Source organism: Otolemur garnettii, unplaced genomic scaffold (genome assembly GCF_000181295.1).
Source record: "Otolemur garnettii isolate 467f Iridium unplaced genomic scaffold, OtoGar3 scaffold00092, whole genome shotgun sequence".
NCBI classification, from domain to species: Eukaryota; Metazoa; Chordata; class Mammalia; order Primates; family Galagidae; genus Otolemur; species Otolemur garnettii.
In genome coordinates, this window is record NW_003852487.1 from 7,508,730 (window position 1) to 7,520,264 (window position 11,535).

Here is an 11,535-nt window from a genome sequence, read left to right on the forward strand (position 1 = left end):
TCTTTGTATGAGTATGTACCTACCTGTTATTGGTGAGTTCAACTTTAATTACATGATGATCTGAGAAAATGCAAGGAATAATTTCTATACCTTTAAATTTGCTGAGGTTAGACTTGTGACCTAAGATGTGATCAATTTTGGAGGATGTCCATGAGCTAATGAGAAGAATGTGTTTTGTTAGGATGAAATGTTCTGTAGATGTCTGTTAAATTCAATTGTTGTATGGTGAAGTTTAAGTCCAAAATTTCTTGCTTAATTTCTATTGGAGGATCTATCCAACGCTGCCAAAGGGGTGTTAAAATCTCCAGCTGTTATGGTGCTGGAAGATATTAAATTGCTCATGCCTATGAGGGTCTCCCTTATAAATTGAGGAGCATTATGGTTGGGCACATAAATGTTAATAATTGACATCTCATCATGTGGAGTGTTTCCATTAACAAATATGAAGTGACCATCCTTGTCTTTTCTTACTTTTGTTGGTTTAAACCGTATTGTATCTGCAAATAAAATTGCCACTCCTGCTTTTTTTCATTTGCTTAGATTACAGATGCTCATACTTTCACCCTGAGTCTCTATTTATCCTTTAAGGTAAGATGAGATTCTTGTATGCAGCAAATATCTGGCGCGAGTTTTTGTATCCAGTCAGCCAACCTGTGCCTCTTAAGAGGACAGTTTAAGCCATTCACATTAATTGAGAGTATTGATAAGCCTGGTAGTATTTTCGGTGTCAAGTTTTTCAAAAGTCCAATGGACATTTTGAATCTTTTCACCACTGTGGAAATTGGGTTTTGGTCAAGAATTTCAGAGTGAGTTTACTTTGGTGGTAGAGTATTGTGCTTGTCATTATGGAGGATGGGTCTGAGGATATCCTGAAGAGCTGGTTTGGTTATGGCAAATTTCTTCAATGTGTGTATGTCATTAAAGTATTTAACTTCTCCATCATAAATGAAGCTCAGTTTAGCTGGATACAGGATCCTGGGCTGAAAGTTATTTTGTTTTAGGAGATTGAAGGCCAATGTCCATCCTCTTCTGGCTTGAAAAGTTTCAGCAGAAAGATCTGCAGTCATTCTAATATTCTTTCCCTTTTAGGTTATGATTTTCTTATGTCTGGTTGCTTCCAGGATTTTCTCCTTCATATTAACTTTAGCGAAGTTAATTACAATGTGTCTAGAAGATGCTTTATATTGGTTGAGTTGTGCTGGGGTTCTGAAGCTATCCGCTATCTGAATTTCAGTGTCTCTTGCCATGCTTGGGAAGTTCTCCTTAGTTATCTCTTGGAGTAGAATATCTGTGCCTTTCGGGCCATCCTCTTCTCCTTCAGGGATTCCTATGAAGTGAACGTTTGCTCTTTTGGTGTGGTCCCACAATTCTCTTAGGGAATGATCCGTTTTTGCTCTCCACTTCTCTTCCTCTTTGAGCATTTGGAAGTGTTCAAAAGCTTTGTCTTCAATGTCAGAGATCCTTTCTTCTGCCTGCTCCATTCTGATACTGAGGGACCATACTATATTTCTCAGATCTGTAAGGGCTGCAAGTTCTTGCCAAAATGTGTCAAAATCTTTGGTGATTTTTGTCTTTGAAGTCATTGAATTCTTGAGACAGCTTTTTTGAATTGCTCCTTGAATTTCTAATCCCATGTTTACCTTCATTCTGTTAATCTTATTTGCAATCCAAATTCTGAATTTGATTTCTGACATCCCAGTCATTTGTTTATGAATGGGATCTTCTGTTGTGTGTCCTTTGTCATCTTTGGGGGAGTTGATCTATTCTGATTATTTATGTTCCACTGATTCCGCCCCATGATTATTTTTTACTGTTTGGCTAGAGAAGCTGGCAAAGTGAAAGTGAATTGAGGGCTCCTGGAGTTGTAATTAACCAGCCATTTACCAAAGAACTGGGACTGGTAATTGTGGCTTTTCCCTTACAAGCTTTACAAAGGTCCCATTCAGAACTCCTGCCTGAAACTCTGGGCATCTGCTTGGTGTGGTGGGGCTAGATGGCACTGACTGGTATTCAGCTAGTCTCTGTCCAATCCTAGTGAATCAGTGGCTTTAGGCTGAAATCTCAGCCATGGAGATATATTAGCAAGTAAGATCCCCCTCCACACACAGGCAACAACTGAAAGGGGAGAATCCCACACTCCCACAACAACACAACCAGGGTACAGCCTTGGTGAGTCCCCCGGGTGATCAGCCTAGGTCAACAGTTCCAAACAAATTGTCCCAGTCAGCACAAACACCAATCAGATGGGAGAGTTCAAAATTCTTCAGCATCTAGGCAACAGAGGTCCACTGGCAGCTCAATTTGACCCCAGTGGGAGGGACTGTGGAGCTGCTACCACTGTCAGGGCTGGTGCTGCTGCTGTCAGAGGTGGCCGCCCAGTCTGGGGTACTTCTGTGTGCAGGTCTCAGGAGCCAAGGGGAGCTGGAGGGCATTGCCACTGGCCACAACAGTCACAGGAGCCTAGCAGGGAACCAGAGGGCAAAGCTGCTGACCCCTAGCCTCAGCTGGAGTCACCAACCTTGGGGGCCTCAGGGGTCGCAGGAGCTGGGCAGTAGTCTCTGGCTGTGGGCTGCAGGTCTCAGTAGTCTCAGAAGCTGGGCAGGGAGCCAAAGGGCAGAGTCACCAGCTGGGGAGCCCGTGGGCCACGGTCCCTGGTGGTTGGTAGCACAGGACCCGAGCAATGCTCTTTCCAACACAGGGCAAGTCTCTCTCCCCTTGTAACTCTCCGCCTCTATTAAAGTTATAGTTTTGGCTCGGCACCTGTGGCTCAAGTGGCTAAGGCGCCAGCCACGTACACCCAAGGTGGCGAGTTCGAATCCAGCCTGGGCCCGCCAAACAATGATGGCTGCAACCAAAAAATAGCCGGGTGTTGTGGCGGGTGCCTGTTGTCGCAGCTACTTGGGAGGCTGAGGCAGAAGACTCACTTGAGCCCAGGAGTTGGAGGTTGCTGTGAGCTGAAATGCCACAGCACTCTACCCAGGGGGAAAGCTTAAGGCTCCTTTCTCAAAAAAAAAAAACAAACAAAAAATTAAAAAAAAAATAAATAAAGTTATAGTTTCAGTACAACTGTCCCACAGCTCATGAGGTGCCCCGCCCTAGCAAAAATCTGCCAAACTCTCTGGATTTTGTAGGGGGTAATTTTCCAGACTGCCAGGAGGGGGGATGAGGGGTAGTTTGGGAGTTCAGGAAGGTAGGAAGAATATTAGATCAACTTTTGGCCCAGGCAAGAGACTGCCTGGGCTTATAGCAATATCTCTCTGTGGAGGAAGTCCCAGCCCTTAGTCATTCCCTCTTCTTTGGTGAAACAAAAGGTCCTCTGTTCTCTACTCATCTCAAGCTGCTCTGAGGTGGGGTGGCGGGGATTCTCATCCTCTTTGGGATGAGTTTTATACCTGAAATTTGTTTCCTTGAAGTCCCAGCTTGTCTCAGGAGTGGTGATGTGAACCTATCTCTCCTCTCAGCTCAGCTCCTGATCTTCCGCTTTATTGGGTTATTTCTGGCCATTATTTCTCCCTCTGGATGGGAACCTCTGCTGAAAGCTGGCTTCGGTCAGCTGTCTTGCCTCCCTCCCACAGTAGACCTCTTAAAACTTATTGTTCCTACCTAACTGGAATTTTGTATCCTTTGGTCCAAATCTTCTCAATGTTCTCCACTCCCTGAGCCCCTGACAACCACCATTCTTCTCTGATGAGTTTGACTTTTTTGGATTCCACATATAGGTGAGATTATGCAGTATTTGCCTTTCTGCCTGGTTTATTTTGCTTAACGTAATGTTCTCTAGGTTCATCTGTGTTGTTACAATGATTTCCTTTTTAAAGCCGAATGGCATCCCTGGATTGGAAACCCAAAGGATCTCATTTCCTTTGGATATATACCCAGTAGTTGGATTGCTGTATCACATGGTAGCTCTTTTTTTAATTTTCTGAGGAACTTCCATACTATTTTCCATAATGGCTGTGCCAATTTACATTCCCACTAACAAGGTACAAAGATTCTTTTTTTTCTACATCCTCACTAACACTTAACGTTTCACCTTTTGGTAGTAGAGATACAGCCACATTTGAGGTGATATTATGTGGTTTTAATTTGCATTTCCCTGATTATTAGTGATGTTGAGTATTTTTTTCATATAACCGTTGGCCATTTGCATGTCTTCTTTTGAAAATGGTTATTCAGGTCCTTTGCCTATTTTTAAATCAGCATGTTTTCTAATTATTGACTTATATATGACAGTATATTAACTCCTGTTGACAATATTAGTTTGAGTTGCCTATATATTTCAGATATTAGCCCCTTATCGGATGCATGATGTGCAGCAATAGTATTTTCCTCCATTCCATAGTTCATCCCTTCACTCTGTTGTTTCCTTCACTGTGCAGAGACTTTTTAGTTTGATATCATCCCAGTTGTTTTTGTTGATTGTCTTTGCCCAGACCCATGCCATGGAGCTTTTTCCCTAGATTTCCACTAGTACAGTGGTTCTCAACCTTCCTAATGCCGTGGCCCTTTACTACAGTTCCTGTGGGTCGTGACCCACAGGTTGAGAACCATTGCTCTAGTAGTTTTACAGCTTCAAGTCTCATATTTAAGTTTCTCTAGAATTCTCAAATTTATGGAAATCCCAAAAAGTAAAAGTAGGAAAAAAATTGAGCTATTAGTATATGATATTGGTAAGTGAAGTCTAGTGAAACTAGATACAACTTTTGACAGGAAGTTAATAACTTGAAATCTTAGTGTGGCCAATAATATATGCATTCTCCCCTGAGAAATAACTTTCTATGAATCTGCTTTAAAGCAGCAGTGGTGTTAATTTGTAGTTTGTCTGTTTTTACCTTGTCCCTGTTCAGGTTCTAGCTGAGGTGCACATGAACAATAAAATAACCAAAGTTCAGTACAAAAAAGAACCAGGGCCATAAATGATCTACAAGCTGCAGTTAAACTTGGAGTATTCAGAAGTGGACTAGTTTGTGTTTTGTGGCTTAAGACAAGAATTAATTGTTTCTTCCTGGATATACTTGGGACTTACTTTTGAAGTTATAGAATTTTGTCTTATAAGAGGGACTTTACCTAACAGATGTAATCAACATAACCTGGTTTCTTGTACCCTCAATGAATCCCTAACAATAAAAAAAGAAAGAAAGAAAGAAAGAAATGTTGTCTTTTGCTATTGAACGAGAAAATTCAAAATATAAAAAGGATATCTACTATTTGTAATTTTATTTTCTTTCACATTGCCCTCATGGCATAGATACATATGTGTGGGAATGTGTGTTTGTGTGTGATAAAAATGGAATTATGTGATATAACTCTTGCAGTTTAAAAGAATTGCCTCAGGTTCTCTATGAAGAATCTATTACTCTTTTTTTTTAAGAGACAGAGTCTCACTTTATCGTCTTCGGTAGAGTGCGGTGGCGTCACAGCTCACAGCAACCTCCAACTCCTGGGTCCAGGTGATTTTCTTGCCTCAGCCTCCTGAGTAGCTGGGACTACAGGCACCCACCATAATGCCTGGCTATTTTTTTGTTGCAGTTTGGCCAGGGCCAGGTTCAAACCCACCACCCTCAGCAAATGGGGCCGGCGCCCTACTCACTGAGCCACAGGCACTGCCCTATTACTCATTTTTTAAAAAAACTATGTTTTTTCCCAAGTATTTTAAAGATACTTGAGTTGGGAGCAGTATAGAAAATTAAACAACTGGAAAATGAGCTACAGACTGTTGGGGTGGATGATTAATTCTGAGCAATTTGATAAGAGGGAGCAATTTTTACATAAAAGCCAAGCTTTGTATGTAGGTAGATAGACAGCTGTAGTGACAGAGGAAACAGCTTCTAGAGATAGGTTTGAGTTAGTGAAAGCTGTCTGGGGGTTGTACATGTCAAGAGACAAAGCAACCTCCTGGCCCACATGGATGTGAGCAGAAGGAAGGTGGGAAAAATCACTTTTGTTTGCTTTAAATTCAGTGTTCTTGAACATAGGAAACAAAGAAGTACAAAATGGGTCTTTCAGTGAATGTATGCATCCACTTTCTTTTAAACAGCAAGTGGCAGTTAAAGGTTTTTCATGGTACAATTTGTAAAGGCTGTATCTTAGGGGTGGCGCCTCCGGCTCAAAGGAGTAGGGCACTGGCCTCATATGCTGGAGATTGTGGGTTCAAACCCAGCCCCAGCCAAAAACTGCCCAAAAGAAAAAAAAAAGGCTGTATCTTAGGCTGTGTTCTTGTCTTGGTTGGGAAAGTCAAGCCAGTGCTCCATGCAGCCATACCAGTGAGCACCATCATTCACCTACAAATTAGAAATAGTACTATATGACTTATAAAGTGATTTTACGTACCACCTAATGGTTGTACCAAATATCCAAAATTATTGACAATACTTGAAAGGAAATAATTAGTCTTTTGTCTGGGTAACCTTATAAACCTAAGTACACACAGTAGTAACAGGCCCCACGCCCCCTAAACCTTTGCATTAGAGAACACCCCAATATCTATAAAACATATCCGTAACCATGGGTTCCTGAGGGATGAAATTGTGTTTATAGTGCATTCCATGTCAGGATTAGTAAGAAGTATTTTCTGGCCAGAGGCCTTGACTGAACAGTTGAAATGAACAATGCTAAAGAGTCTGCATCTTAGAAGGTAGCATTTTTATATTGTTTGATTTGGTGTGTTAGCAAAATAGACACCAACATCATTGCTATGCCCTTTCTGTTATGAATCCTCCTGTGTTAGCAATTGCATGGTTGGTTAGATTAATGTATGATAATGAGTCAGGGTTTGAAATGATGAGGCTTGTCTCTTGTCTCTTTCTGTATGAAATTCTAATTTGTAGTAAGTGGTTCAGAACACTCAGATTTGAATTATTCTGTTTATACAAGAAGTCATTTATTAAATAAAGACTATGTTAGCGATTTTAAAATCAGTGGTTTGAGTCAGCTTTATTTTTTGGTTTGTAGACCAAAAAGGTTTAGTTGCTTTGATGAAATGTCCTCAGCAACTCTCCGATTTTAAATCAATTGCTAATGGAAGGAAGAAACACGACTGTAATCCAGATGTGTTATTTCAGGAGTAATTCCTGTAAGTGTTTATCATTAAAAGACATTAGACTACGTGTTTGTAAACTATTACTTCTTCAGCATACACAGAAAGTGCCCAAAAAAGTATATACATTTTAAGAAAGGAAAAATATTTAAATTATAATACACCATATATACTGAACAAAAGATGAATACAAGTCATGTTGAGCACCTCTTGTAATTGCAGAAGTCAAACATGACTTGAATATTCCACACTTAATATAGTTTTTCCTTTTATAACATGTGTATGCTTTTGGGGGGTACCCTCTGTATACAGGTATTGAGTACCTAAGAGCTTCTCAGTCCTACAGCCTGATGTGGTGGGTAATATTTTAGAGCAATGAATTGTGCACTTGCAAAAAATTAAATTTGAACTTGATTTATACTCAAATATAGCTCCTTTAAGAGAAATTCTAGGGATTGTCCTTTATGCATGAAAATGTATTATAAAATAGCCACCTACCAATTAGATAAGAAGCAAGAAGGTATATTCTTTTAAAAAGACTAAAGCTTATTTCATACCAAAAATGAAGTGAGGTTTGTTTTTTTTTTTTTTCCCCATTTCAGTGTAAAACCTGTTCTGAGCCAAAAAAGATAGCCAGTTCATCTGCCATCTATGACAACCCCAATCTCATCAAACCAATTCCGGTGAAACCCAGTGAAAACCAGCAGCAGCGCATACCTCAGCCCAGCCAGGTACAAGTCCTCTGCTTTTTATATTGAGTGTCTCTGTAGGATGCTTAAAGGACTTTGACCCAGAGTGTAATCAAGAGAGGGCCTAGTGCTGTTGAAGAACGCTTTATGGCAAATCCAAGAAAGAGATTGCAGATTAGAGATTTTTTAAAATTATTATTAATAACTTACTCTTCCTAGAAAAGGGTTAAAATTTTTACTTTTGGTATTTACCACATACTGTGCTAATCTCTGTAGACTTGAACTCCTTAAAAGATAATGTATTTCTTAAAAGACAACAGACAAATAATAACATTGTCAGAGATGACAGGAACATTACCCATATTCCCCTGGGGTGGGTGCTTTCCCAAGGCCACCATATTGAGTTTAACATTTCTAAGTACCTCCTTAATACCCAGGACAGTGTTGAGCATTAAGTCTATAGAGTGAGGTACCTGTTCCCCAAAAGCTCAGGGTCTAAACAGTGGTAGCAAATTCCTCTTTGGACCTGAGGCCTAGTTGCTATATTTGCACTCTAAAATGTAAATATTATAGCAACTTTTATGTCAGTATATTTTTTCAGAATAGTATGGCAATGACAAAAATTGCTAATCTGCAGATCCTATTGTTGATTGTAAACATAACATGACTGTGTCATTTCATCATGGTTATTCTTTTTTAATTTTTTTTTCATGGTGATTTTTTTTTTTTTTTTGAGATGGGGTCTTATTTTGTCACCCTTGGTAGAGTGCCATGGCATCATAGCTCATAGCAACCTCAAATTCTTGGACCCAAGTAATTGTCCTGCCTCAGCCTCCCAAGTAGCTGGGACTACAGGCGCCTGCCACAATGCCTGGCTATTTTTAGAGACAGGGTCTCACTCTTGCTCAGGCTGGTCTTGAACTCCTGAGCTCAAGCAATTCGCCCATCTCAGCCTCCCAGAGTGCTAGGAATACAGGCAGGAGCCATGACGCCCTGCCCTTGTCATGGTTATTCTTCATTAAAGAGGTTTTTTTGGGGGGGGATAGAGTGCTGTGGCATCACAGCTCACAGCAACCTCCAACTCCTGGGCTAAAGTGATTCTCTTGCCTCAGCCTCCCAAGTAGCTGGGACCACAGGCTATTTTTTGTTGTAGTTGTCATTGTTGTTTAGCTGGCCTGGGCTGGGTTTGAACCCGCCACCCTCAGTGTATGTGCTGGCTTCATAACCACTCTGCTACAGGTGCTGAGCTTTGTTTTCTTTTAACAGAAGGAATTAGTTTAAGTCAATTGTGAAAATAAGCACGGAGCCAAAATACATAAAGACTAGCTCATGAAAGTCTTACGCTAAATTTTTAAAAAAGAAGGCTTTCCTAATTTCTTTGACTTCCTTTGCATAATTTGCTTTTTGTGGAAATTTTCTTATTATATTCCAACAGAGAGATTAGACTATGTTGACTTTAGAATGAAGCTTATGTCTTTTAGAGCAGTAATCCAGAAAGCGACAAGAAGAGGTAGAGGTCCATGCAGCAGGAAGGACATAGCCTCAGATCTGGCTGGGCAAGATAGACTCTGCATATCTCATGATTTTTACCTGCTACTAGGATATAGTTGAAAAGATCAAATTAGATTAAATGACTTCAGTTTCTTACCAGCCCTAGGTTTCTATAATTCCAAGAAGAGCTCCCAGGAATTCTGAAATCCTCATATTTCTGTGTGTTCTCAGTATCTTCTTGTGGTCTGCAGGGTTAGATAGATGCCTTCTGAAGAGACTACTTACCTTTCAGTGTATATAATTTGGTACCACAGTGGTGCACAACTGTGAAACACCAAGCTCCTCAAGGATTAATCAATAGATACTAAAATATAACAACTGTCTTGGGGGGTGGGGGAGAATGCTGTAAAAAATTTTGATATTAAAAGAAAAGTTTCACATTTTAAAGTTTTTTTTTTATAATTAAGTTTTTTATCTTCTCTAATCAAGCCTTTGTAGAAATCATTGGGTAAGTTATATTTCATACCTCCCCCATATATTAATAATAAAACTATGTGGGCCCATGCTCAGATATCTTTACTTTTTACAGATCTTAGACCCTGAGCCCCAGCACTTATCCTTAACAGCTCTGTTTGGGAAGCAGGACAGAGCTGTGTGTCAGGAAGCTGCGGAGCCTCCGGAGCCTCCGCTGTCCCTCCAGCAGCAGCAGCAGCAGCAGCAGCAAGAGAAGCTTCCAGTTAGGCAGGGGGTTGTACGCTCCCTGTACTATGAAGAACCCAAGAGACGCTCACCCCCCATTGAGAAGCAGCTGTGTCCAGCCATTCAGAAGCTCATGGTCAGGAGTTCAGACCTGCATCCATTGTCAGAGCTGCCTGAACACCAGCCCTGTGAAAATGGCATTACCCATTCTTCAAGGGAAGTTTTTGCTGGACCTGTCCAGCCAGGGTCTCCCCATAACATTAGAATTTCTCATGGTGCACAAAATGCTTCCAGAACTCAGAACCTGTTAGAGAAACTTCAGAATTCTCCAGGGGCAGCAAACTGCAGCCGAGCTCCCACTTCTGCCGCCCCTGTGGCTTCAGGAAAGGGTCTGGCTCAGCCACCACTGGTATATTTCAACGGCTCCCTTCCACTTCAGACACTAGGACATCAGGCTCATGGGAAGGAACAGGCCACACTCCCGATACAACCACTCTCCCTCCCTGGTGGTCAGAATAGTAGTTCTGGAGTGATCTCCCCTCAAGAGCTGTTGCAGAAGCTCCAGGCCGTGCAGCAGGAGCAGCAGCTGCATGTGTCCAGCCGCCCAGCCCTGGCCGCTAAGTTTCCTGTGGTCGCTCAGAGCCCTAGAACCGGGCAACCATTGGAATCATGGATCAACAAGACGTCCAGCACAGAAAAGCAGGCTCCTCTTTTCCAGGTAAATATCTGCTGGGAGCAGGGATTGGAGGTAGACAGAAAAGAAAGAAAAGCTGTGACTATAAGACAGTGAAATTTAGAATCCGCTTCCATGCTCCATGGACCATCATCACCGACCTCCCTGTTCAGAACAGGTGTCAAGCACCACCTCTGTGCTTCTCAGCTGCCTTCACTTCCTGCCTGGAAGGAGAGTCTTCACTTAGCTTAGTAGTCTGGGGACCCCCCTCACCCACCTTGAGAGATAATTTGCTATTACAGTTAAATCTTCATAATATTATAATGTCTAAAGACCTCATAGGCACAGGAAAATACCCTAATCTTTGACTATGAAAGCTTGGTCTGCTTTGAAATCTTTCTGGGGTCCCAAACATCTGACCTCTTGTTTTTTTAGTCCATAGTAAATTATTGTTTATTCATTTATTAAGTAAATATTTTTGAGCATTATCTGTATGTCAGTCATGGTGCCGTGTGTGGGTACATAATGATGGAGACAGATGCCCTGCCTCTAAAGAGCCCACAGTCCTGTAGGTTTTGAACTAAACAGAAAACATACTAACTCCTTAAAGGTACAGCCTATTTTTATTTCTCTCTCTATTGTCCGTGTAGCTTAATGAAAATCAGAGAGGGATAAGTAAATGCTGCTCACCTCCATGGCCCCCCCAAACTGCCAGAGAGAGGAAATATTGTAATATTTTAGAAATACTCTTGTCCTTTAGAGAAGGTGGTTCTCTGTAGCCATCAATAACTTGGAACAGCGAGAAAACCACAAGCTATTGATCGTCAGTGCCTGTGGGTAACATTGGGGGCCTGGATTCCCAATTGTTTTCCCTTTGGATCAATGCAGATTTGTTCCAAATTCATTGGGTTTAAAAATCAGCAAGTTCTCCCCACTTATCAAATACA

At 41.3% G+C, this 11,535-nt stretch overlaps 1 protein-coding gene across 1 annotated transcript in view; it reads left to right on the plus strand.

Moving 5' to 3' along the window:
• The window catches only part of DCP1B (decapping mRNA 1B), a 65,762-nt gene that overhangs the window by 50,218 nt on the left and 4,009 nt on the right, over positions 1-11,535 (plus strand). Inside the window, exons 6-7 of the mRNA XM_003795470.3 lie at positions 7,639-7,767; positions 9,806-10,633. Of these exons, the coding sequence (XP_003795518.1) occupies positions 7,639-7,767; positions 9,806-10,633 (957 nt within the window). The remainder of the gene's footprint in view (positions 1-7,638; positions 7,768-9,805; positions 10,634-11,535) is intronic.